Source organism: Mesoplodon bidens, assembly GCF_964165515.1.
Source record: "Mesoplodon bidens genome assembly, chromosome: 13".
NCBI classification, from domain to species: Eukaryota; Metazoa; Chordata; class Mammalia; order Artiodactyla; family Ziphiidae; genus Mesoplodon; species Mesoplodon bidens.
Genome location: NC_138169.1, coordinates 23,126,404 through 23,150,519, shown reverse-complemented (window position 1 = coordinate 23,150,519; position 24,116 = coordinate 23,126,404). Strand labels below are relative to the sequence as shown.

The 24,116-nt window shown below is 57.5% G+C and overlaps 3 protein-coding genes across 7 annotated transcripts in view; 2 read left to right on the top strand and 1 right to left on the bottom strand.

The window, feature by feature from the left end:
* The window catches only part of AP1B1 (adaptor related protein complex 1 subunit beta 1), a 51,350-nt gene extending 50,400 nt beyond the window's left edge, over positions 1-950 (top strand). For all 3 annotated transcript variants that reach the window (XM_081252013.1, XM_081252011.1, XM_081252012.1), the window contains one exon: positions 30-950. In XM_081252013.1, the coding sequence (XP_081108139.1) occupies positions 30-104 (75 nt within the window). In that variant the 3' untranslated portion in view covers positions 105-950. The remainder of the gene's footprint in view (positions 1-29) is intronic.
* An 8,869-nt stretch (positions 951-9,819) lies between these two features.
* Positions 9,820-11,786, top strand: RASL10A (RAS like family 10 member A; the record flags this gene model as incomplete). The annotated part of the gene is made up of 3 exons (XM_081252200.1): positions 9,820-10,038; positions 11,110-11,234; positions 11,519-11,786. The coding sequence occupies 3 exons, from the start codon at positions 9,820-9,822 to the stop codon at positions 11,784-11,786; spliced, it is 612 nt and encodes a 203-aa protein (XP_081108326.1).
* A 520-nt stretch (positions 11,787-12,306) lies between these two features.
* GAS2L1 (growth arrest specific 2 like 1) lies at positions 12,307-17,753 on the bottom strand. Of its 3 annotated transcripts, none has more exons than XM_081253322.1 (6): positions 17,623-17,753; positions 16,014-16,698; positions 14,590-14,697; positions 14,408-14,504; positions 14,156-14,327; positions 12,307-13,618 (listed from the first exon to the last, which is right to left on the bottom strand). In XM_081253322.1, exons 2-6 carry the CDS (start codon positions 16,677-16,679, stop codon positions 12,604-12,606), a joined length of 2,058 nt encoding a protein of 685 aa, XP_081109448.1. In that variant the 5' UTR covers positions 16,680-16,698; positions 17,623-17,753; the 3' UTR covers positions 12,307-12,603. The 3 variants fall into 3 exon arrangements, with proteins under 3 accessions (XP_081109448.1, XP_081109449.1, XP_081109450.1); XM_081253323.1 differs by having other exon boundaries at positions 16,026-16,698; XM_081253324.1 differs by lacking the exon at positions 17,623-17,753 and having other exon boundaries at positions 16,026-16,757.
* Positions 17,754-24,116: the final 6,363 nt, after the last annotated feature.

The window sequence follows — 24,116 nt, the reverse complement described above, 5'->3', positions numbered from 1 at the left end:
CCTGTCCCCCGACCCCTCTCTCCCTGCAGCTGTCCCTGAAGTGCCGAGCACCGGAGGTGTCCCAGCACGTGTACCAGGCCTACGAGACCATCCTCAAGAACTGAGGCCCAGTCCAGCATCCGCTCTAGCCTTCCACCAGCCGCGTCAAGGAGCCCCCTGGGAGGTGGCAGCACCTCCTTCTCCCGGGAGGGGCTGGGTGAGGCTCCTGGCACCCACGGGCTTCCCTGGTCCTGACAGTAGGGCCTGCCCGGGTCCTCAGGATACTCCCGTGTTTGAGACCCCCCTCTTTCCATTGCTGCTGACGTTTAGCGTCAGGTGAGGAGGGGACCAAAGGAGCCAGAGCGGCACAAGAGCTGGACGGGGAGATCCAGGGTTTTTCTCTTGCTTTTCCCAGCACCTGAGGGCGAGCACGCAGTTCCCTCCTCAGGCTCCCAGCCCAGGAAGCCCCCTGCCCCAGTCTCTCTTGGGGTGGTGTTAGTCTCTCTTGGTGGTGCCCTCCCCACCGCCTCTCTCTTGGGACGGGCCCTGGCAGGCATCCTGGCGTGTGTGGAGGGTCCACTGGGTACCGGGAGAGCTGTTCTGTCAGGGCCTGGGGCTCCCAGGGCCTACAACCCCACCCTCCCGAGCACTGAGCCGCTCGGGGAAGACCAGGCAGAAGCTCCCAGAGCCCCTCCTGGACTCCTGCTCCCCTGGCAGACATGCACGCCCGCTCCCCCTCTTGCCCACGAGGACGGTCTCTGCCTCTGATACATTCCTCGATGTGCCCAGGGTTCCTGGAGCGGAGACACGGCTGAGAGGTGGGGCATGTGGGCGAGCAGGGTGCATCCTGTCTGGGGTTTCTCCTTAGCATCTGCTGCCCCCCTCCTGGCCTCCTTCAGTTGTGTCTGACAGAGCATTAGGTTTTCCTGTTACTGCTGTTTAATAATAAAGAAAGATTCTGCTTTTGGCAATCACGGACACTTTTTTCCTCTTCCACCAAATGTCAGAATTAAAAACTGCTTCCAAGTGGTTGAGGATGGTTTTCTTGAGCCCTGCAGTAACGATGTCTAATATATATAAATAGAGACTATATATTGTATGTTTACTCTTATTTTCAAAAAGAGAAAGTGAATAAAAATGATGACATCAAGTGTGTCCCTGGCCAGTGTGTCAGGTCCTGAGGCTCTTCTGGGCAGGGTCCTGGATCTCCTGGGGTCCAGGGTCAAGGGTTTGAGCTGTGTCAGCCCCTCCCTAGCCCTGCTGACAGTACCTTTCCCTCTCTTGTCCTTGGAAACTGCCTGCTGAGGCCTGCTGGTCTCCCAGCACCTCTCCCACCCTTGACCCCAGCTCCACCCCAGCCCACGCCGTCTTGCCTTTAGATGCTGGGAGGGCCGAGCCCATCTTGGTTTTCCTCAGCTCCTGGGAGCGGCAGGGAGGCCCAGCACCAGGCCTGGCTGGGCGGGCTGTTCCCCGCCCTGCATCTGCAGCAGCCTCCCCAGCCACCACCAGGGACACCTCATGTGGCCCCAGTTCTGGCACTGGCCTGGCTCCCGGGGTGGGGAGGGAGGTGGAGGGACTCTGGGCAGGGCTCTGTGGGCAGAGCTGCCAGTGGGTTGTCAGTGCCTCGTGGCTGGTGGGCCCTCAGCCCCTTCTTGCCATGGCCACTCCCTGCACCCTGCCCATGCCAGACACACTGCTGTAGGAATTGGCAGGGGCGCCTGGCCTTCCACTGCCCCACCTCTGACCCCTGGGGTGTCACCATACTGCCCTGGGACCCTAGAGTCTAGAACCAACCAAGGCCCCTGACTGCACAACCCCAGTTCTCTCCTCACCTGAAAGTTCCGGCTCAGAAGGCCCCACACAAACGCAGCTGGAGTCCCCTCCGTCTGTGGACTCACCGCAGCCTGCCCTGTCGCCTGCCGTCCTGACCTGCTGAGACCCAACGCCACCCTGCCTTGTGAGTGCACTGCTGTCCCCAGTGGGGTGATGATGAGGCCCAGGACCAAGCTAGCCCCTGAGGTGAGGGGGAAGTGCCAATGAGGAAGGCTGTCCCGGCCAGACAGAGGCCCTTGGACTGTCATCGGACACCTTGGGTTCATGTACTCAGGCCTCAGGTGGTCGTGGGAGGAAACTTACCATGATTTTGTCTCTCTCCAGCTTTCCTGTCCCTCCCTCACCCCAGTGACACCCATCACATGCCTCCTCCCTCTCACGTGCTCTCCCCGGTCCTGGTGTGCTCAGGCATCCTTATTCTCAGCTCCTGATGCTTCTCAGGGGCCTTGGCATCTTGCAGAAGATTCTCCAGGGTCCTGAGCCTTCCCAGCCAGTCGGGGAATTCAAGACAGCAACCAGTTATTTGAGAGGGTCCAACAAACACCCAGGGGCCTGATGGGTTCCCTGTGTGCCAGACACCCTGCCAAGGGCTGCGGTGTGACCTCACTGTACATTTTTTTTATCTTCAACTAGTGGTTTGTTTTATGGAGAGAGTGTTTCTGGACCACGGTGAGATCAGTCACACAAAGGATAAAGTTCTCCCTTCCACACTTCCTCAGTTCTTATTTTCCTCCCTAGAGGCAAAGTTCATTGCTACATTTTGGTTTTCCAGGAATAATTCTGTGCCTGTATAAAGCAAATCCAGGGACGTGTTTACTAAATAAATAGTAGCACATCCTAGACGCTACCAGCACTTTGCTTTATTTACCTATCAGTACAAATAGAGCCACCTTGGAATTTCTTGTGCAGATGGGCTGGTGTCTGCAGACAGACATTCTGGCTGTTTCCATCTTCTGCGAGTCCAAGCAAAGGTGCAGTGAATATCTTTCTAGACATCCTTGCTCGTAGACACAAATGCAGCTATAGGATCTAGCCCCAGAATTGCTGGACCAGAGGGTATAAGCATTTCACATTTTAAATTTTAGTTCTTGTTTTGAAAAGATAATGCATTCACATGGTTCAAAATCTAAAAGGCAAAAAGAATGTAGAAGTGAAATAATCCTCCTTCTCATTCCTCTCCCTAAAGGGACCAATGTTACCTTCCAGAGACTCAATGACGTCCAATACGATTTTTTCCCTTTTTATACACAAAGAGTAGCATGGAATACACCCCAATCTGCATCGTACTTGTATCTTGGAGACTTTTCCATTATTAGCCCATTATAGAGAGCGGCCTCATGCCTTTATATAACAGCCGTGTGGTTTTCCATCGAATGGAGGCACCATGATGAACCAGTCCTCGCCATGATGTCCTCTTAATTGTGTCTGGTGGTGTTGGTGCAACTGATACTGCAAAGAACAATCATTTTCATGTCGGTAAATTCCTCAGACTGAAATTGCTGGGTCGAAGGTAGGTGTGTTCATCATTTTGATAGCTACTGCTAAAACTTCTCTAGTTTACAGCCCTACCAACCAGGAATGCGACGCCTGTTTCCCCACACCCTCACACACTCGGCGTATCGCAGTGTGTTTAAGTGACGGGCAAAAAACTGTACCTTACTGTGTTTTAAACATGCCTCCGTTCATGTGTTTTCAAGCCATTTGTGTGTCCTTTTCTGTGAGCCGTTTTCATATTTGTTGCCCTTTGTTGATATGGTTATTGGTCCTTTTCTTCCCGATTTGTCATTATTTCTCCCCATGTTTTTACTTTTCCATGCTGAAATTGTGTTGGGCATTGTCTTCTTTTAATCTCTTCTTCCTTTTTTTAAAAATAAATTTATTTATTTTTGGCTGTGTTGGGTCTTCGTTGCTGTGCGCGGGCTTTCTCTAGTTGCGGCGGGGGGTGCTACTCTTCGTTGCGGTGCGCGGGCTTCTCATGGCAGTGGCTTCTCTTGTTGTGGAACACGGGCTCTAGGCGCGTGGGCTTCAGTAGTTGTGGCACGCGGGCTCAGTAGTTGTGGCTCGCGGGCTCTAGAGCTCAGGCTCAGTAGTTGTGGCACACGGGCTTAGTTGCTCTGCAGCATGCAGCATCTTCCTGGACCAGGGCCTGAACCCGTGTCTCCTGCTTTGGCAGGTGGATTCTTAACCACTGCACCACCAGGGAAGTCCTAATCTCTTCTTTCTTTCCAGTGCTTGTCTCATCTCAGTTTTTGCATTTTGAGCCTGTTCCATGTGGGCTTTATGTTAGGAACGAGGTAGGGATTCAACTTTCTTTCCCCAGATGGTTACCTAGTTGTTTCCACACCATTTACTGAATAATTCATCTTTTCCCCACAGATCTGAAATATCATTTGTGTCATATACTAAATTTCCACATATATATCAGTGCTTTTCTGGACTCTGTTCAGTACCAGAGAATTTGTCTATTCTTTGGTCATTGCGTTTGTTTTTGTTTTTGTTTGGCTGTATCGTGTGGCTTGCGGGATCTTCCCCAACCAGATATTGAACCCAGGCCATGGCAGTGAAAGTCCAGAATCCTAACCGCTAGGCCACCAGAGAACTCCCCACCACTGAGTTTTTTAAAAAGTATTGTACCTTTATATTTTCATAATTTATAGTACCCTCTTATTCACCCTTTTGGTCCCATTTGAACTTTAGAACTAAGTTTCTTTTTTTTTAATGATGGTATTATTTTTATTTGGATCACATCAAATGTTTATATTAACTTATGGAGAATTGACATCCTCAAAACTATGTGAGGATAATAATATTAATAATATTAATCTGGACTTCCCTAGTGGCACAGTGGTTAAGAATCCACCTGCCAACGCAAGGGACACGGGTTCGAGCCCTGGTCTGGGAAGATCCCACATGCCGTGGAACAACAAATAAAATAAATAAATTTTAAACCTGCCGAAAACAAATAATAATAATATTAATCTGTACATCCAAATATAGGAGTAGATACCTTTCCATTGGTTCATGCTTTCTTTTACGTCTCTATAACCTTTTTTTTTTTTTATAAATTTATTTATTTATTTTTGGCTGCGTTGGGTCTTTATTGCTGCATGTGGGCTTTCTCTAGTTGCGGCGAGTGGGGGCTGCTCTTCATTATGTGCACGGGCTTCTCATTGCGGTGGCTTCTTTTGTTGTGGAGCACGGGCTCTAGAGTACAGGCTCAGTAGTTGTGGTGCACGGGCTTAGTTGCTCCACAGCATGTGGGATCTTCCCGGACCAGGGATTGAACCCGTGTTCCCTGAATTGGCAGGTGGATTCTTAACCACTGCTCTACCAGGGAAGTCCTGTATAACCTTTTAAGTTTTCTTCATTTAAAAGTCCTTGCATGGGGAATTCCCTGGCAGCCCAGTGGTTAGGACTCAGCGCTTTCACTGCCAGGGCCCGGGTTTGATCCCTGCAAGCTGTGGTGTGCCAGAAAAAAAAAATTCTTGAATGCACATTTATTCTTCATAGATACATGTGTTTTTTCTATTTTTTTGTTCCTTTTGTAAATGGGATATTTTCCATTCTTTTCTATATATATAATATGTTTATGATGTAAATGTTTATTAATATATAATACACAAGAATAAGAATAATATATATAATATAAAGTAAATAACAAATTATATAACATATAATTTAAAAACTAAACTCCAGACTTTATTCAGTTTTCACTAGTTTTCCCACTCATGTCCTCATTCTGTTCCCGGATCCCACGTTCCATGTGGTTGTCATGTTTCCTGAGTCTCCTTAGGTCTGTGACAGTTTCTGAGACTTTCTTTGTTTGTCATGACCTTAACCATTCCGAGGAGTGCTGGTCAGGTATTTTGTAGACTGTCCCTCAACTTGGGTCTGTCTGATGTTTTTCTCACAGTTAGACTGGGGTTACAGGTTTTTAGGAAGGAGGCGCCCTTCTCATCCCATCGTATCAGGGGTCCACGCTATCAACGTGAGTTGTCGCCATCACATCAGCCTGGATCACTTGGCCGAGGTAGTGTTTCCAGTGGTCTCCACTGCGAAGTTACTTTCTCCCCTTTCCACACACTGTTCTTCAGAAGCAAGTCACGAAGTGCAGCCTACACTCGGGAAAGAGCGTGGGGGCAGGGAGCAGCTACATAAAATGTTTGGAATTCTTCTGTAAGGAAAATTTGTTTCTTCTCCTGCATTTATGTATTAATTCAATCATTTTATATCAGTTTGGACTCATGGATATTTATTTTATAGTTTGGGTTTAATCCAAAAGTGCATTATTTATTTTGTTGCTTAAATTTTTTAAGCTTTGGCTATTGGGAGCTCTTTCAAGTAGGCTCTGTGTCCCTTTGACATGCCCCCATCCTTTGGCTTCTTTTGAGCACTTCCTTACTTTCCAATACTATAAGATGCTCCAGGCTCATCTTTTATTCATCCTGCTCCAACCCTAGCATCAGCCATTTTCCAGGAAGCCTGGAGAACAGAATTAGAAACCAAGATCTGGGTGCTGGGTGTGTTTGTTGCTCTTGGGGTGGTACTTCTAGGCCCTTTCGGCAGACAGAACTAGGAAATATCCGTCTACATACTTACCTGTGTGTACACACATATGCATCCGTTATAGTTTGTAAACTACCATATAAAATGAAATTATTTTATATGTACAAACTTAGTCTCCCCACCAGCCTTACTAAATTGTCTTGTTTTCCTCTTTGTATCATCTCATTTCATCCCACAACAACTATATGAAGTCAAGACCATTATTATCCCCTTTAGAGAAGGAAACTGAGGTTCAGAGAGTTTAAATAACTTGTACAGATGACACCCCTCCAGGGAGGAGGTTTCAAACCCTAGAGGTCTCACTCCAGAGGCCTGGAAGCCCTGCCCTGTGCTGCCTCCTTGTGTCCTGATGGTTATAAAACCCCACGGCATTCAAGGGGCTGACCGGCTACAATCAATGGGCAGTCTTACGATGGCCACCAAGGACCCACCGTGCATGAGGCATCCAAGTGGTAAGGGTTTCCCCCATCAGGACTCTGGGGGAGTGAGTTAAGCTGGGACAAGTGATTAACAGGCAGGACAGACTATGATTAATGGTCAGTGGACTGACGCAGATGCCTGGGCGAGAGGAGTCCAGAGCAAATACCCCTGGGAGCTGGACGTGGTCCACGGTGTTCAACCCCAGAGAAGGGCTGGAATCAGGCCGGATGGGAAGAAACCTTTTGGGCAAATGTCAGGCAGTGGCCAACAGGCAGCCCGAGTTCTCTGGCTAGCTAGTCTTTGGGAAGCCTGGCCCTGGACGGCCCACTCCTGTCTCAGCTCAGCTCCCTCAGTGACAGGGGCTTCCTCAGAGTCCCTCCCTACAGGGCCACAGGCTCCAGCTGACCTCCTTCTGAAGCCCTTCTGGTCTCTGAGCCCCAATGAAGTTGGGCTTCTCAGAAAGTCAGCTTCAGTGGCTTAAGGTCCTGGGTTCTGGTCCCTGTGCTGCCACTTTCCTGCTCATCCCTTTGAGCCTCAATGAGCACAGCTACAGTCAAGGCTTGGCACATCACAGGTCCTTTTTTTTTTTTTTTTGGCCGGACCTTGTGGCTTGTGGGATCTTAGTTCCCCGACCAGGGATCGAACCCATGCTCCCTGCAGTGGAAACTTGGAGTCCTAACCACTGGACCACCAGGGAATTCCCCCACAGGTCCTTGATAAATGGGAACGGCTGCTAGTGATACTGATGGGAGAGTTCCCTTGGGAATGTGTCACCCCTGTGGAGTGTGACGACTTTGTGGGAGCTTTTGGATGTACTCTGTCCAGAGTGTCTTCCATCACTCCAAAAACCACGCGCTGGGGCCCTGAGATGCCTCACACACAAGCCCTGTTTGTGGTTCCCAAAGAAGCCCTACCCAATAAAAGGGCGCTCTGTCAGAAAGTGAAGCAAGGAAGGTTTCCAAGGTAAGGACACCCAGAGCTGGCTCCCACGTGTGGGCGGGAGGGTGGTCCAGGCAGGGGTTGGTCCCGAGTGCCCCAAGGAAGACCATAATGATGTCAGCCCCACACCCTGCTGAGTGCCAACAGGGAAGGTGGTGCCTAGTTTGTTTACTCCCTGCCTTGTTCCCCAAAGGAACTGAGGCAGCTCACAAAACCCAGATGCCTGAAAAGTTAAAAAGTCAGAGGGGAAATCGGGTGAAGGGAAAAATCACAGCAGAAAGTAAGATAAAGCCAAGGGTCCCCACTCACTGGGCCTGAAGACCTGGAACACCTGCCAGATGTAGCCACAACTCTGGCTCTGCTCTCCCTAGTGGCTGAGAAGAAGAGTGAAAGCAGACCCATATCCCTGATCCAGGTACCATCGCCTGCTCCCAGGAGGATGAACCCCACTCCCCACTTCAAGACTCAGCTCCTTCTCCCTCTCCCACTTCTCCCAGGCTGGGGTGGGCATGTTGTCTGTGCTCTTACAATTCCTGCATCCCATCCCTAGAACCTTCTCTCTTAAGGCAGGACTTTTTAAAAATATCTCAGCATCCTGACAAGCAGTAAGATTGGGGATGTTTGTTGAAGAGACAGATAAGAAAAACCCTTGTTCAGTGCAGAAACAGACATGCCTGTGCATTACCCCCAGTACCTGGGCCTCAGAGATGTGGGAGCCCCCCACTGTAGGGGGTAGGCAAGCAGAGGCAGAGGATGGTGCCAGTAAACCCAGACTTCCCAAGCCCTGATGGGGAAGGAGCTTCCCGCCAGCTCCAGGGAGGGATTTGGGCTCTGGGAATCTGGCGTGGAGGCTGCAGGGTTTGAGGGAAGCTACAGTGGAGACTTAGGCAGAAAACTTGGCCTTAGCTATGACGAAGGTGGTGTCGACCAATTTCTGGATCTTTCAGCATTGTTCGGACAGGGATTTGGGGCTGAGCTGCTGGGACCTGGTGCATACCGGGTTCAGCACCCTCTGTCCCACGCCCCCCCTCTATGATGCCATTTGACATGTTATTTAGTGCTGGCCATTTACCCCTGTGGGCAGGAGGGAGGTGGGAGAGCTCCTCAGAAGAGACCACAGGGCGGCGGGTCAGGGGCCACCCACTGCCCCCCAACCTCGGAGAGTCCCCTCTCCAGCCTTAGTTTTCTTTTCCTCTCTCAGAGACACCAGGTTGAGGCTTTGATTCAAGGGTCACATATCTTAGTATAGGGCTTGGCACATAGTAGGTTCTCAAGAAACGGTGTCTGCCTTTGATGGATGTGGAGCAGAGCCGGCGCAGTGCGGCAACTCGCCCAAGGTCACACAGCTGGGCCGGATCCGACCCGGGCGCCCTGACTCCAGCGGGCCAGATTTGTGAGGAGCCAGCTTGGGGGAGCGGTGTTTGGAGGAGGGGACAAGGATGTGGGCAAGAAGGTACTTCTATTTTGGAGCGGGTGACAGGAGTGCGGAACGCAGAGGGGGCTGGGTCCCTCCCCGGGCTCCCCGAGTCCCAGTCACCTTCCCGCGACCCTTCCCGGGAGGGGCGCCCCGGGCGGGTAGGGGGGACGTGGGAGGGGCGGGCGGGCAGGCAGTTACCTCATCGCCGCCTCCGGGAGGCTCCGCTCGCTCGCTTTCTCGCGCCGCCGGCTGGGGCGGCGACTCCGGGCGCCGGAGCTAGAGAAGGACAGAGGGACGGAGGCGCCGAGAGGCAGTGCAGCCCCCAGCGCCCCTCTCCGCCGCGGGACCCAAGCAGGGGGTCCGACCTCGGTGCGCCGCGCTGCGGGAGGAGGCCGTGTCTGTGCGCGGCGCGCTCGGTCTGTTCCCTCCGGAGCTTGGTACCCGCCGGAGCTGCTCGCACGTCTTCCGTCGGCCTGCTCGGCTGTCTGTCTGCCTTCCCACCGCCAGTTGCGTCCTCCGGCCTGGCCTCCCTGGGCCCCGGGTGCTCCGAGGGGCGATGAGGAGCGCGGCGGAGCCGGGGCGCACCGGGCAGGGCGCGCGGCGCGCGCCGAGCGGCGTCGGCCCATGAGGCTTCTCAGCGCGGGGCGCGGCAGCACGCGCGGGCCATGGGGGGCAGCCTGCGGGTGGCAGTGCTGGGCGCCCCGGGCGTGGGCAAGACAGCCATCATCCGCCAGTTCCTGTTCGGTGACTACCCCGAGCGCCACCGGCCCACGGACGGGCCGCGCCTCTACCGGCCCGCGGTGCTGCTCGACGGCGCCGTCTACGACCTGAGCATCCGCGACGGCGACGGTGCTGGCCCCGGTCAGAGCCCCGGGGGGCTAGAGGTAGCAGCTCGAGGAGTGGGCAGGGGCGTGTGACAGCATGTGTGTGGGTGCTCGGTACACACGTGCGTGTCCGCGTGGACGGCCCAGGGGTGCCCGACTGTGTTCATGGGCCGAAGAATGAATGTGTGTCCTGGCGTTTGTGTGTCGTGACCCCTTCTGCTGGCCTGAAGTTGCCCCAAATCAGGCCCGAGACCCGGCGAGTTTGCAAGGTGGCTTTTTCTAGCTCGCTTAAGTGCCTCTCTATTTGCCTGCCTCCGCTGGTGGGTGGGGATCCGTGCGTGGGGGAGCATGGTCCTGCCTCCCTGAGGGTGAGCGTTGTGGGTCTGGGGCCTTGAGCAGAGCCGCACTGGGAAAGGTTGAAGCCAGACATAGGGGTGTACTTTCTAGGGGGATCATTCTCTGCTCCCTCATTCCTGTGACCTTTAGCAAAGACTCGTCTAGTAATTTTGCAAAGTCCAGGACAGACTTTGAATCCTTAGAGCTGATGCCTTCGAGAGGTGAAGAGGAAAGAGCAGGCAAGATTAAGCAGGGGTTCCTGGAGGGGGTGGAATTTGGGCTAAACCTGGAAGGATGAGTGAAATTTTGATGAAAAGAAGTGGTGGAAGCATTCCAGGTGGAAAGAGCAGCATGTGCTTAGGCCAAAGGCCTAAACGTGTACAGCTGCCGCTAATTAGTAGTCTCTGCGGGCTGGGGGAACACCGGCCAAGGGCTTTGGAATTAGGCTGAGGCATAACTACCAAGGAGGGGGTCTGGGGAGGGGCGGGGTTTGCCCCGAGTTGAACTGTGGGAAACTGGAGGAGGAGGAAGAAGATAGGAGTGAGGGGAGAGGAAACCCAGAGTGAAGGAGGGCTGGGGGCTGACTGGCTTCAGGCACGGTTTTAAAATTCATACCCCAGCGGCCGTGAGGACAGTTGGGCCCAGGGAGCTTGGGAGAGAGGGCGCACAGACGAGGATGAGGTTGGCCAAGGCCTGAACATGAACTGTGGATTTAGCGTCAAGGCCCCTGCTGGAGGCCTGGGCATGGAAGAGTGGGAAGGGGGGCTCCGACAAATTCTGGCCTCCCGCCCCCAGGAGTGGCCGGACCCTAAAGACTGGAGCTTGCAGGACACGGACGCCTTCGTGCTCGTCTACGATATCTGCAGCCCAGACAGCTTTGACTATGTGAAGGCGCTGCGGCAGCGCATCGCGGAGACCAGGTAGGTGAGCGGCGGGTCGGAGGGGAGTGTTTGCGGGTCTGACCAGGCCTTTGCCCGAGGTGAGTGAGGGCGTTCTTCCGCCATCTTGGGCCTGGTCTCAGGCCTTCCGGGCCTGGCCTCTAGCCCTATGCGGTCTTTAGGCCTGGGTCTTTGTGTCTTCGTGGTTCTGGTGATTTGCTGGGGGGTCTCTGGCCGTAAGAGGGGAATGTATATACGCACTTGGGGGGGGTTCTCCGGCCATGGGGTCCGTGGCACCGCGACCCTCTTCCCCATTTGGCCCTCAGGCCGGCGGGCGCACCCGAGGCGCCCATCCTTGTGGTGGGCAACAAGCGGGACCGGCAGCGACTGCGGTTCGGGCCTCGGCGCGCACTGGCTGCGCTGGTGCGCAGGGGCTGGCGCTGTGGATACCTCGAGTGCTCGGCCAAGTACAATTGGCACGTGCTGCGTCTCTTCCGCGAACTGCTGCGCTGCGCTTTGGTGCGCGCACGCCCTGCGCATCCGGCTCTGCGCCTGCAGGGGGCGCTGCATCCGGCGCGCTGCAGCCTCATGTGATCGAATTGGACGACACCGCTGATGGCGGGGAGGGGTCCTCCATTTGACTGGAACAACTAGGGACCCGGATTGGACGAGATTGCCCAACTTCTCTCGGATTGGACAGGACAGTCTCCTCCCTGATTGGCTGAGGAACGCTCCCACCCAGTCTCCTGGGCGACAGGCTTCTCTTTGAATCTCATTGGACCCAGCTAGGCCCCATTGGACAGTCCTTTCTGGGACCTCATTGGGTCACGATCCCATTGGATGGAAGGGACTTGGTATGCATCTGATTGGAAGCTCTCAGACTGCTCTTGGAGTTTCATTGGACAAACGGTTAAATCCCGCCTCTCAGGAAATAAAGGGGGAAACAACTCAAGTGCACCTGGCACTTCTGGGATGGCAGGATAATCTTAAACCTAAAGGTTAGAGCTGCCAAGTATTGCCCCCTGGCAATTAACTCCAGAATCCCAACCTGTAATGAGGGCCCCCAAATGGGTGTGATGGCCCCAAGGCTGAGTCCCCAAGAAGCAGACACAAGTAGCTGGAACAAAACTTTACTGTCAGGCTCTGCAGGGCCACAGGACCTCAGGAAGGGTCCTTATTGGGCTGGCCCAGCCCCCTCTAAGGCATTCAATAATATTAGTAATTAAATAGCAATGCTCATCCCCCAACCGGAATGTACAACAGAGGTCCCATTGTGCCATGTGGTCCCAAGGGGTCTGGTCCCATGAGGTCTGGTCCCCAAGAGGCAGGGGGTGCTCCCTGATGCAGAGGGGTTAAGGCCACAAAGGAAAAGGAGAAGGAATGGGGTATTGGGGGCAGCTGGGCTGGTCCATCACATCCAGGAATCTGGCTCAGCCCTTGGGCTGACTGAGTGCAGGGCATGCCAGGCCCTGGACTCCGTAGGTCCAGATGGGCGGCGGGGGCCCCTCGGTGTGGGGATGCGTGAGGGTTTTCGGTCTGGCTGTGTGTCCATCCGGCCTCGTGCCCAGGTCCTCAGGGGCTCTGGGCCGGCCATGGGGCTCCCAGGTGCATCTGGTGGGCCCCCTACCCCGGGGCAGGGGTTGCCTTCATCGGAAGAGCTAGACAGAGCTGGGCCTCGGGGCCCGGGCAGCCCATTGGCCATCCTGCCAGAGTCTGCGGGTTGGCCACACTTGCCACCCAGGATGCTGAGGGATGAAGAGGAGGAGCTGGAGGAACAGTAGGCTGAGTCAGGAGCTGGAGGGTCTGGGGCCCGAACCAGGTCAGAGGCTGGTCCCGTCGGGCTCCCGCCAGCAGCAGTCTCAAGGGCTCGGGCATTGGCCAGGAACTCCTCTTCCAGGCGCCGGAATAGTTGCTGCTCCTGCTTTGGGTCAAGCTGCAGGGGGGTGCGGAAGACACTGGCCGGGGTGGTGCTCAACTCCGGACTGGGGCTGGGGACCCGGGGAGGCCGGGGGGCTGCGGGGCTGTGGGCACGGGGAGTCTGGGGGCTGCTCCTGCCCCGTGGCATCCACGAGTGGTGCCCATCTCGGTCCCGACGCACCAGCAGCACAGCCTGCTCTTCACGGCTCTGGCTCCGGGCCCGCCGGGCAGGGCTGGGGCCCAACAGCTGGCCTCCCCTGCCTCCTGGGGCCCCACGCAGCCGCCCCCGATCCAGCCGGTCTCTGGACTGGCTGCGCGGGGCGGGGGGGCGTCTCGGGGAGGCAGGAGTGCCTGTGGTCACCCGACGGCTGGGCCGTTCCCGTCGGGGGCCAGTGCCTGAGTCTTCACTGCGGGCACCAAGGGGGCCGCTCTGGGCTGAGGAGGCTGAGGAATCGCTGTCCCCGGAGTAGCGGCGGGAGCGGGGATGGGGGGGCAGCTGGTCCCGGGCCCTGGGGCAGGGGAGCAAGAGAGAGAGCTGGGGCAACGCAGAGCAGACTGGCGTGCAGAAAGGGCAGGGAGAGTAAGGAACCAGCAGCCGCGTGGTTGGGGGGGTGGGAGAGGCACCTGTGGTGTGGTGACGGGGGTGCCAAGGGTGTCTGTTGCCCTGGGGACTTCCAGGGAGAAGTGAGAGGCTCTGCCACAGCTTCCTGCAGCCAGGGCCACCCCCGCCGCCCCAGGGCAGCAGAAGTAAGGCCCTAAGCTCCCCCTCCCCGGGCCTCCAGTTTCCTGGGCAGGCCAGCGGGAAGCAGGGTTGGACTGGCCGCCACCCAGCCCCCAAGGCCCGCCCAGCTGTGTTGTTCGTTTGGTTGGGTTGCCATGGAGACGGGAAGCCAGGCCTGCCGCCACCCCGCCACCGCCCCCATCCCCCCCCCCCCCGGGAACTTTTCCCAGGGTGTGAGTCACGGAGCACAGTCATCCAGGCCAGGGCGGGCGCCCCCACCCCCACCCCCTGGACCCCTCACCCCGTGTGTCCTCCTGCTTCTCACCTGAGCGGGGTCTCGGGCCCCTCCTTCGAGCTGCGTAAGCTGATGGGTGTCACCTCCGGGCGGGAGCCCCTGCGCTCACCCCCGGGGGCCGGGCTACCCGCTCGGGGGCTGTGGGTGGGCGACACCCGCTGTGGGGAGAAAGTGCGGGCCCTCGTCTGGGGTGGGCGGTGGGCTGCAAGGAGAGAGGACGGGTGGCGCATGAGAGGTGGGGCCACAGAGGTGCCCCCCCGCCCCCCCCCCGTGGGCACTGACCCGTGGAGGAGCAGCGGCAGGGGTCGTGCTTGTCCAGGTAGTGCTCCAGCGTGTCCCAGCCACCGCCCACGCGCACCATCACGTGGCTTCTCAGCACCTGTGGGAGCCCGGCGTGGGCAGGTCACGGCCTGTCCCCCCCACCTCTCAGGCTGCCACCTGCTCGGGTAGCCCCTGGCTCTCACCCGCACAAAGATGAGCAGACTGGAGTCTCCCACGCGGTACTTCCCCTCCGAGACTTTGATCATGGGAAACTGGTCTGGGCAGGTGCAGCGCCCCAAGATCTCTCTCACCTGAGGCCAGAGAGAAGCTGGAGGTCAGGAGTCAGGTCACTCCTCCCCTGGCCCGATGTCAGCAACTCCAGGGTCAGAAGGAAGTAAGTCCTTCTGGAAGCTCTCCTTCCCCTTTGGCTACCAGGGGTCAGGGAGCTGACTAGGAAAAGATGGAGGGACTGTGGTCGGGCCAGGGCCTGGGACCCCAACAAGGCACATCCTTGAAGTCCCTGAGCCCTGGGGGAGTCCTCACTCCCCCTCGCCCACTTCACAGACATGAATGTTGAGACCCACAGAGAGGCCAGGTTTGGGGTGGAGGCAGGTCCCACACCCCATGGAGGCAGGAGTGCCACAGACATATGGGGCACACGCATACACCAATGTGCACACCAGCCACCCGCCCAGCTAGCATACATCTGCCCACATGCTCCCCCAGGTCGGGAGCTGCCAGGCTGGCTATGTGGGCGGCCCGCCCGCCTCCTTGCCACAGCGGAGCTGCTGAGAAAATGAGCAGGTGGAGCTTCTGGTGAGCCTGGCCCAGGATGGGGTGGGGTGGCAGCCTCTGCCCACAGCCATCCGGCTACCCGCCTCCAGGGCGGACACATCATGTTCTAACCTCCTGATAAGAAGGAAACTCTTGGCCCAGCTGTGGGGGTGTTAGGGACACCTAGGTCCCGGGAAGAGGAGGAGGGAGCTGGGGTCATGGTCTGGCACCTCCTATGCTCAGGGTAGAACTAATCCTGCAGCTCCTGAAAGGACTTCAGCTCCCAGTAGCAGCAGCTACTCCAGGCTTGGGTTCCCAGATAAGTGATGTGTGCAGGGCCCTGGGGAGAAGGAGGGACCTGCAGAGCCCCTGGGAGCTTCCCTAGGCACTCACTGAGCACCTACTGTGTGCCAAGCGCCTTGCCCAGGACCAAACAACACAGGCACCCATTCAACCTCGAGCTCAGTGATGGTGTGAATGCAAATGTCTAGCAGCTGAGTGCAGGGAGGGCATACAGGAGGGGCTCAAATCACGCGGCCCCCAGGATGAAGGAACACCTAGCACTTATCTGGTGCATGGTTACCACAGAAAGGAAGCAGGGAGATCGTGCAATGGAGCCCGAGTTTTCTCCCAGGCCGTGCTGGGCCCTGTGACCTCACCCAGCACCTCTCCCTCTCTGGGCCTGCTTTACTCCTTGGGGCCAGGTATCCACTTGGTGCTCAACATAAGCACTCTTTCCATGGGGCAGGCTGTCCTGCAGATATGAGGATAGGCCCCCGGAGGTTGCGGGCACCACCCTGCTGTCTGGTCCCTGGGTAAAGGGAGAGTAAGCCAGGCCGCCGGGCATGCGCACTCGGGGACTCACCAGCTCGTCAAGGTTGCGCAGGTCGCTGGGTGTCATGCGGGGCCCGCGGGTGGGAGCCCCCGGGGCGGTGGCGATCTCGGCGGCAGCAGCAGAGGCGGTGGCAGCGTCCTCCCCGGCACTGGGGGCGTTGGGGGCCGGGGGCGCAGCGCGCAACTCCTGCTCAATCTCCTGTTCGAACTGCACGAGGCGAGGGGCCAGCAGGCCGAGGCGGGCCCCGCGCCGCGCCACCTCCAGCAGGCACAGCACCACACTTTTCTCGTTCTTTCGCAGCACCAAATCCTCGGTCTCGAACATGAGCACTTCAGGCACACCCAGCTCTGCGCGGCACCAGCCGATGAAGGTGGCCACATTGTCTCGGGCCATGAAGGAGCCGGGTGCCACGCTGTGTGCCTGGAAGGCCACCCCACGGGCTGGGCGGGCGGCGGCCATCGCGCGGGCGGCCTCGGTGATGGCATTGGCATGCTGGCACAGGGTGGTGCCCGTGGCCAGCCCCGTCAGGAAGCCATCGCCACCGCTGGGCAGACCCAGGCCGTACAAGGCGTTGAGCCACTCGGCCAGGTCCTCCTTCATGGCCTCCACGTAGGCCTCACTTGAGCGGAATGGCCGCACGCTCTTGGCTGCCGAGCCTGCGATGCCCACCACGGGGTCTGCCATGCCCAGGCCAGCTGAGTCACTGTGGGCAGGGACACGGGTCAGGATGGCTGTGAGGACCCAGCAGGCGCTCAGTACAGGCTATGCCGCTGACCACCTGCACCCGCCTGTCGTTTCAGACCAAATGCCTGGGTTTGAGCCCTGGCTGTGAGAAACTCTTCGCCTTGGTTTTCCCGTCTGCAAAATGGTTACAATAATAGTACCTTCCTCATAGGAACTAATGGGATGATTTTTATAAATGACTTAGTGTCCATAAGTGTTTGCTGCTTGGTTCTTTGGGGGAGGGGGGATTTAAAGACTTGACAGAGTCCTCCCGCCCAGGCAGGGAGGCACCCATCCTTACTGCCTCTGTGGTAGGTGAAGAGATGAGCCCTAGAGAGATGTAGCCCACGGCCCTGGACTCACAGTAGGAACCCCGGTCCCGACCTCAGAGAGGGGTTAAGTCGACTGCTCAGGGCTGGTGGCGATCCCACTTCCTCCGGAAAGATCCCAGGTCCTCCCTCAGCCCCCCTTCCGTAAGGACTGTGTCATTCTAACGACAGAACAGCAGCAGTAGTAAAGTAATCGCAATGACCTTGGCCAGGTCAGAGCGTGATATTATCTCCATTTTACAGATGAGGAAACTGAGGCGCAGAGCTCACTCAAGGTCACAGAGCAGTGGGTGGCGGAGCCGGGCCGACCTGCCCGCGTTGCTGAAACGGCAGCTGGTGGCCCGGGCCAGGCCCCGCCTCCTCCAAGGAGCCTCTCTAGCGCCCCAGGCTGGTGCCTGTGAGCTGGGACTCAGAAGGGCCTTCGCCAGTCCTGGCTGTCCTCTGGACTTCGGCCCAGAGAGGGTGCGGGGCTGCCCAAGGTCACACAGCCCTGGGGAACAGAGGCCCGCGGCTGCCGCCGCCAGGTCCCCTTCAGTGTGCGCTGGGCAGTGGGTGCTGGGGGTCCCCGCGCTCACCTGGCTCATCCCGCGGCCTCGGGGAGCATCGCCCCGGTGGGGCCGGAGCCGGGCCGGGCCGCCGCAGGGAGGCGCCGCCCGAGCTACAGCGGATCCCTGTCCCACCACCGCGTCCTCCGCGCCTGCAGTCTCCGCCCCGCCTTTCTGGAATTCGGATCCGGCCCGGAGGGGGTGGGCGGGGCCGCGCTCTCTTAAAGGGGACGCGCTGTTCCCGGCCTGGGGAAGGGCTGGAGTCTCCAGATGCGGGGCGGGCCAGGGACTCGGCCCAGCCCTGAGCGGAGGCGGGACCACGGCCCACAGGCGACCATTCCAGCCCAGAAGTCCCATCCTCAGCCAGGCTAGTCCCCACGGTCCTTTCCACCCTTCTTGGTCTCCTGGTGGGGGGTTGGGTGTTTCTAGTTGCTCTGCCTCCCCAGATAGTGGCCTCCCCGGGTGAGCACAAACGGGCAGTTCCCAAGACGAACTCAGGAAGCGATAGGGGCCTGGGGATGCAAGTCACCTCCGGCCGGAGTGGACCTCCTTAGCTCAGATAAATGAGGCCGTCCAGCCTTGGGTGGCGGGCTTCCTATCAGCAACGCCGGCCTGGGGGAGGGGGAGGATGGCTCCGTTTTACCCCCACTCAACCAATGGCTCCTTATCGAGTGCTCTTTGTTAACCCTCAGGTTAGGGGAATCCGTTCTCACATGAGGACACTGAGGACACTGAGGCTGGGGGTGGGTTAGGTGGGTGGCTGAGGCCCACGTTTCTGATGCTGCGGCCCATACCCTGCAGTGGGGACAGGCCAGTCCTGGACCACCTCTGGCTATCGGGGTGGGCCATGGAATAAACGGCAGAGGCTAGGCGGCAGCCTGGCTCTGGAGAGTTAAGAGCCGCAGGTTTCTTTTCAAACGGCAGAGGAGGGACCTGGCTGGGACCAGCGGGAAATCCTGCCCCAGCTGCCGCTGGGCGGGGACACCAGGCCTGGCTGGGCAGCAGCCTCACTGGCCAGGCGGGGCTGCTGCAGGGAAGCACCACCACCAACAGCCGATGCTCAGAGCTTTAATAAAGCTCCTACTGTGTGCCAGGCCAGCTGTGTGCCCTTGACCTGAAGGAACCAATGAGTCACCTCTGTGAGGGACACTCATGCCCAAACTTGGGCTGAGTCAGGAGAGTAGCTGGTGGCGCCGGAATTTGAACAATGACTATTATGGGAATACCCTCATTCAAGGATCGGGGCATTTGTTACCTACTATGTGCCTGACCTCCTGGTGGCAGGCTGCTCACATGCATTATCTCACTGAGTCCTCATGACCTTTCAAAAGGTGGGCTCTGGGCTTCTTCCCTGGTGGCACAGTGGTTGAGAATCTGCCTGCTAATGCAGGGGACACGGGTTCGAGCCCTGGTCTGGGAGGATCCCACATGCCGCGGAGCAGCTAGGCCTGTGAGCCACAACTACTGAGCCTGCACGTCTGGAGCCTGTGCTCCTCAACAAGAGAGGCTGCGATAGTGAGAGGCCCACGCACCGTGATGAAGAGTGGCCCCCCCCCCCTTGGGCTTCCCTGGTGGCGCAGTGGTTGAGAGTCCGCCTGCCGATGCAGGGGACACGGGTTCGTGCCCTGGTCTGGAAAGATCCCACATGCCGCAGAGCGGCTGGGCCCGTGAGCCATGGTCACTGAGCCTGCGCATCTGGAGCCTGTGCTCCACAACGGGAGAGGCCACAACAGTGAGAGGCCCGCGTACCGCAAAATAGATAGATAGATAGATAGATAGATAGATAGATAGATAGAGGCCCCCACTTGCCACAACTAGAGAAAGCCCTCGCACAGAAACGAAGACCCAACACAGCAAAAATAAATAAATAAACTCCTACCCCCAACATCTAAAAAAAAAAAAAAGGTGGGCTCTTACCCCAATACCCAGGTCATGCAGGTCCCACTCTACCCTCTCCACAGCCCCCTCCATCCACTGCAGAGTGAGGAAGGCCCGTGCCTAGAAGTAGTAACTAACGGCTGACATTGACATGGAGCCTACTGGGTGCTGTGTCTTTTGGCACTGCAAACCAAGAGCAAAAAAAGGGGAACAAAACAGAGCCAGCTCCCAGGCTCACAGTCTAGGGGTGGCTCCTGGGCTGCAACAGGGACAAGGCACTGGGGAGAAGAGAGCGGGAAGCAGGAGTGGAGGTGGGATGGGCCTGCAATTTTTTTTAAATTTATTTATTTAGTATTTATTTTTGGCCGCGTTGGGTCTTCGTTGCTGTGCGAGGGCTTTCTCTAGTTGCTGCACGCGGGGGCTACTCTTGGTTGTGGTGCGTGGGCTTCTCATTGCGGTGGCTTCTCTTGTTGCAGAGCATGGGCTCTAGGTGCGCGGGCTTCAGTAGTTGTGGCTCACAGGCTCTAGAGCACAGGCTCAGTAGTTGTGGCGCACGGGCTTAGTTGCTCTACGGCATGTGGGATCTTCCGGGACCAGGGATTGAACCCCTGTCCCCTGCATTGGCAGGCGGATTCTTAACCACTGTGCTACCATGGAAGTCCCTGTTTGTTTTTTAAAAAATATTTATTTGGCTGCACTGGGTCTTAGTTGCGGCAGGAGGGATCTTTTTTTTTTTTTTTTTGCGGTACGCAGCCCTCTCACTGCTGTGGCCTTTCCCGTTGCGGAGCACAGGCTCCGGACACGCAGGCTCAGTGGCCATGGCTCACGGGCCCAGCCGCTCCGCGGCATGTGGGATCTTCCCAGACCGGGGCATGAACCCATGTTCCCTGCATCGGCAGGTGGACTCTCAACCACTGCGCCACCAGGGAAGCCCACAGGAGGGATCTTTGTTGCAGCATGCGGAATCTTTAGTTGCGGCATGTGGGATCTAGTTCCCTGACCAGGGATTGAACCCAGGCCCCCTGCATTGGGAGAACGGAGTCTTAGCCACTGGACCACCAGGGAAGTCCCGGGCCTGTAATTTTTTTTTTTAATTAATTTATTTATATTTGGCTGTGTTGGGTCTTCATTTCTGTGCGAGGGCTTTCTCTAGTCGCGGCGAGCAGGGGCCACTCTTCATTGTGGTGCGCGGGCCTCTCACTGTTGCGGCCTCTCTTGTTGCAGAGCACAGGCTCCAGACACGCAGGCTCAGTAGTTGTGGCTCACGGGCCTAGTTGCTCCGCGGTATGTGGAATCTTCCCAGACCAGGGCTCGAACCCATATCCCCTGCACTGGCAGGCAGGTTCTCAACCACTGCGCCACCAGGGAAGCCCAGGGCCTGTAATTTTTGATCAGTGAACAGTAAAGGTGAGGGAGGTAGCTGTGTGGATATCTGGAAGGAGAGTGTTTCAGGCTCAGGGAATATCCAGGGCAAAGGTCAAGGTGGGTGTGTGCCTGGTGTGTTCAAGAAAGAGGGAGGGGGCCTGTGAGGCTGGGTGGAGGCAGATGGAGGTGGGGCTGAGGGGGCCATGCCTCTTTTGAGGGACCTGGGAGCCATGGAGGGAATTAGAGCAGGGGAGGGGTGTGACCTGACTTAGGTCATAACAGGTTCCCTGTGGTACTGTGGTGGGCAGGGCAGGGGCCCTGGAGGAAACCAGGTGGTGCCAGTGTTGAGAGGAGTTGGATTCTGGCTGTATTTTGAGGGGAAAGCGGATAGAATGTGCTGGTGAATCGGCTGTGAAGGTGAGGACAGAGTCCCAGGTTTGGGGCCGCTGATACCTGGGGAGGACAGGATTGCTGCAGATGGGGCAGGGGAAGATCAGGGTGTGGAAACTAAGTAAGTAAATTCTCAATGCTTTTCTGTGTTCTCCTTTTACAATTTCGGGAAACTGAGGCCCAGAGAGGGCAAGGGATGTGTGTGGTCAGCAGCAGCTGTGCAGGAATTTGACCCCTGCTCATATCTACCTCGTGTCACTGCAGGGCCCTGGACACAGGAGAGGTCAGACTGAACCTAGGCCCTGCTGTTGGTCATTGGTGAGACGGTTAAGCTCTCTAAGTCAGTTGCACTGTCTGTAAAATGGGACAACAGCAGTCACACCAGAGTTGTGAAAATGTTATTACTCAGACAAGTGCAGCCAGGGCATATATCCACTGCTCCTCTGAGGAGGAGGAGCCATGGGGAGATTGTTCCTCCCTATCTCCAGTCCCCTGAGCTGTGGCCTGCCATCACAGAGGCCCACTGCAGACCAGAGACTCCAATATTCTGACTCTAGGACACATGGCAGGTGTGGTGCCCACTGGTGTGGCCAGGCCCACGGCCCAGGCCATGGAGGGCCTTGGCTTTGACCCCCTCTATCGTAAGGCGTCCTCTCCTCTTCCTGGCGGGACCAAGGGAAGCAGACACTGCTGGTGGGACGAGAGGTTTGGGCTATGGTTGTCCTGAGCCCATCCCCACAGACCCCACAGGCCACCTTCGAGTACAGAATGCTGTGGCTCCAGTGTAGGCTTGGGCTGGCCCTTGGGCAACGGGCTCATGGCTGATTTCCAGCCTCGGCTGCTGGGTGCTAGGGCGCAGCCTGCTGGCCTTGGTTGCAGCCGGAGGTTGGATGATGGGCTTGCCAGCAGGCCCCAGTGGTGCTGGGCAGCTCAGGGCCTGGCTGGTTCCATCCGATGCCCTCCAGGCTAGACTGACCTGTGAGCATGGCCCAGGATGAGTTGGTGACCCACCGGGGGCTTCAGGATGCTTTGTCCAGATGTGGGTCCAACCATGACGACTGCTCCTGCCCTGGCTGCGGGGTGAGTGACCCCAAGCTCCCCTGAGCTGCCTCCTGTGCCCCGGAGAAGCAGGACCGGAAAGCCTGGAAGGCCCACTTTCCCACCAGCCTCCATCTCTCTGTGCTCACGCTCACTCTGCGCCCGGCAGCTCTTGTCAGGAACGGGACAGGATGGGGCGCTCCAGGGCCCGTGGTTGGGCCTAGGGGCGTGGGGTTTGGCCCTGTCACTGCACTGTCCTCGGCTCCAATTTCCTCCCTTGGAGGTGAGCCACTCCCTGTGAGCCTTTGTCCACGTGTAGGGGCAGAGATCGGTCTCTCACTCACCCCTGAACCTTGGCCTGGATCTGTGGGGTGTGGCCTTGTGGGACCACGAGGGTGTGCGGAAAATTTTTATTCTAAGTGTGACTGACCAGGAGCTCTTGCGAATTGGGAGCGGCGTGAGGAACCTGGTTTCCACTCCCCACCCCATCCCCAGGCTTCAGCCAGCTCTGCGCAGCCCTTTGAGACAAGGCTTGGAACCCACGCCGCCTGAGGGCATCTGAGGTCAGTGCAGTCCAGACGTTTCTTTTGGCTGAGAGGACCTGGCCTGCCTGACATAAGCACCTCCACCCTGGGCCTAGGCGCCAGGGACTCGAGGCTGCTCCTGCGGGGGGCCTCAAGCTCTGGGCAAGAGTTAGGCAACGCCTGTCACACTCGGTGGCTGTCCCTGCAGCAGCTGCTGGGAGGGCTGCTCGTGATCCCCTAGCTTGGGCTGCAGGCCGGGGAGGGGGTGGACCGGGCACCCAGCCCTTTAGAAATAGGATGACTGTGGCCGGCAGGTCAGGAGCGGGAAAGCACAGGCTCTGAGGAGCCCCCTCGGGCCTGAAGGCAAGTCCCAACTCCTCACCTGAGCCACGGGGCGCTCACACTGCCTCAAGGGCTGATGAGCACTTGGCACGATGCAGGAGCCCAGTGACACAGAGCCCGGTGATGTCGTGGGTGCATTCGGGCCTCAGGAGTGTGAACTCTGGCTCTTGACACCTGCCAAGACTGAGGTGGGAGCGTCCTTGGCTCCTTGCGAGAACAGCACTGACCTGTGTGGCGGGACTGCGGAAAGGCAGAGAGGGCAGCTCGGGTCACCGGGGACTGAGGGAGGCCAGATCTCATGAGTCATGGCCAGGGTGGCAGGAGCCTCCAGAGGGTTTCGAGAATGGTGAGGTCGGTCAGCCTCTGTGGGGTAAGGGCTAGAAGGGTGGAGGGAAGCTGGGAGCCCTGCGAGAGGGCCGTGGGAGGCATGGGTTTTTGGTGCTGCGTCTTGGAGAGCCTGATGGTTTGCTTTGGGGTCTGAGAGAGCAGGAGTCAATGAGGAACTCCAAGGTTCAGGACGAGGGGACAAACTTCCACTTGCTGAGAATGGGGTGGAGGGAGGTGCGGGGCAGGATCCAGCCCTTTCAGCCCATCAGATCCTGGGAAGAGCTGGCACTTGGGAGAAGGGTGGGCGGTCAGCCAAGCAGTGAGGGGTCAGAGGAGCCCTATCACAGCCTGGGAGCCCCTGTATTTAGAGGTCAGGCAGAGAAGGAGGGCAGCAGAAGCTGGGAAGGCACCACCAGTGATCTGGTGACATGGAGATCGCTACTGTCTGGGCAGAGGCAAGACTGGTTGGAAGTGGTTTCTAGAAAGGGAGAGGAGGTGGATGCCGAGGAAACAGTAAAATGGCTTGGTGGCTGGAGGGGGATTAACGAGGGGTAAGGGAAGGTTTTCTAAAGGTGCAAGAGCAATGCGTATTCATTTGGGAAATGGGCTGGTAATGCAGAAAAAGAGGAAACAGGAACCCACATAGTTGTGTGTAAAGTA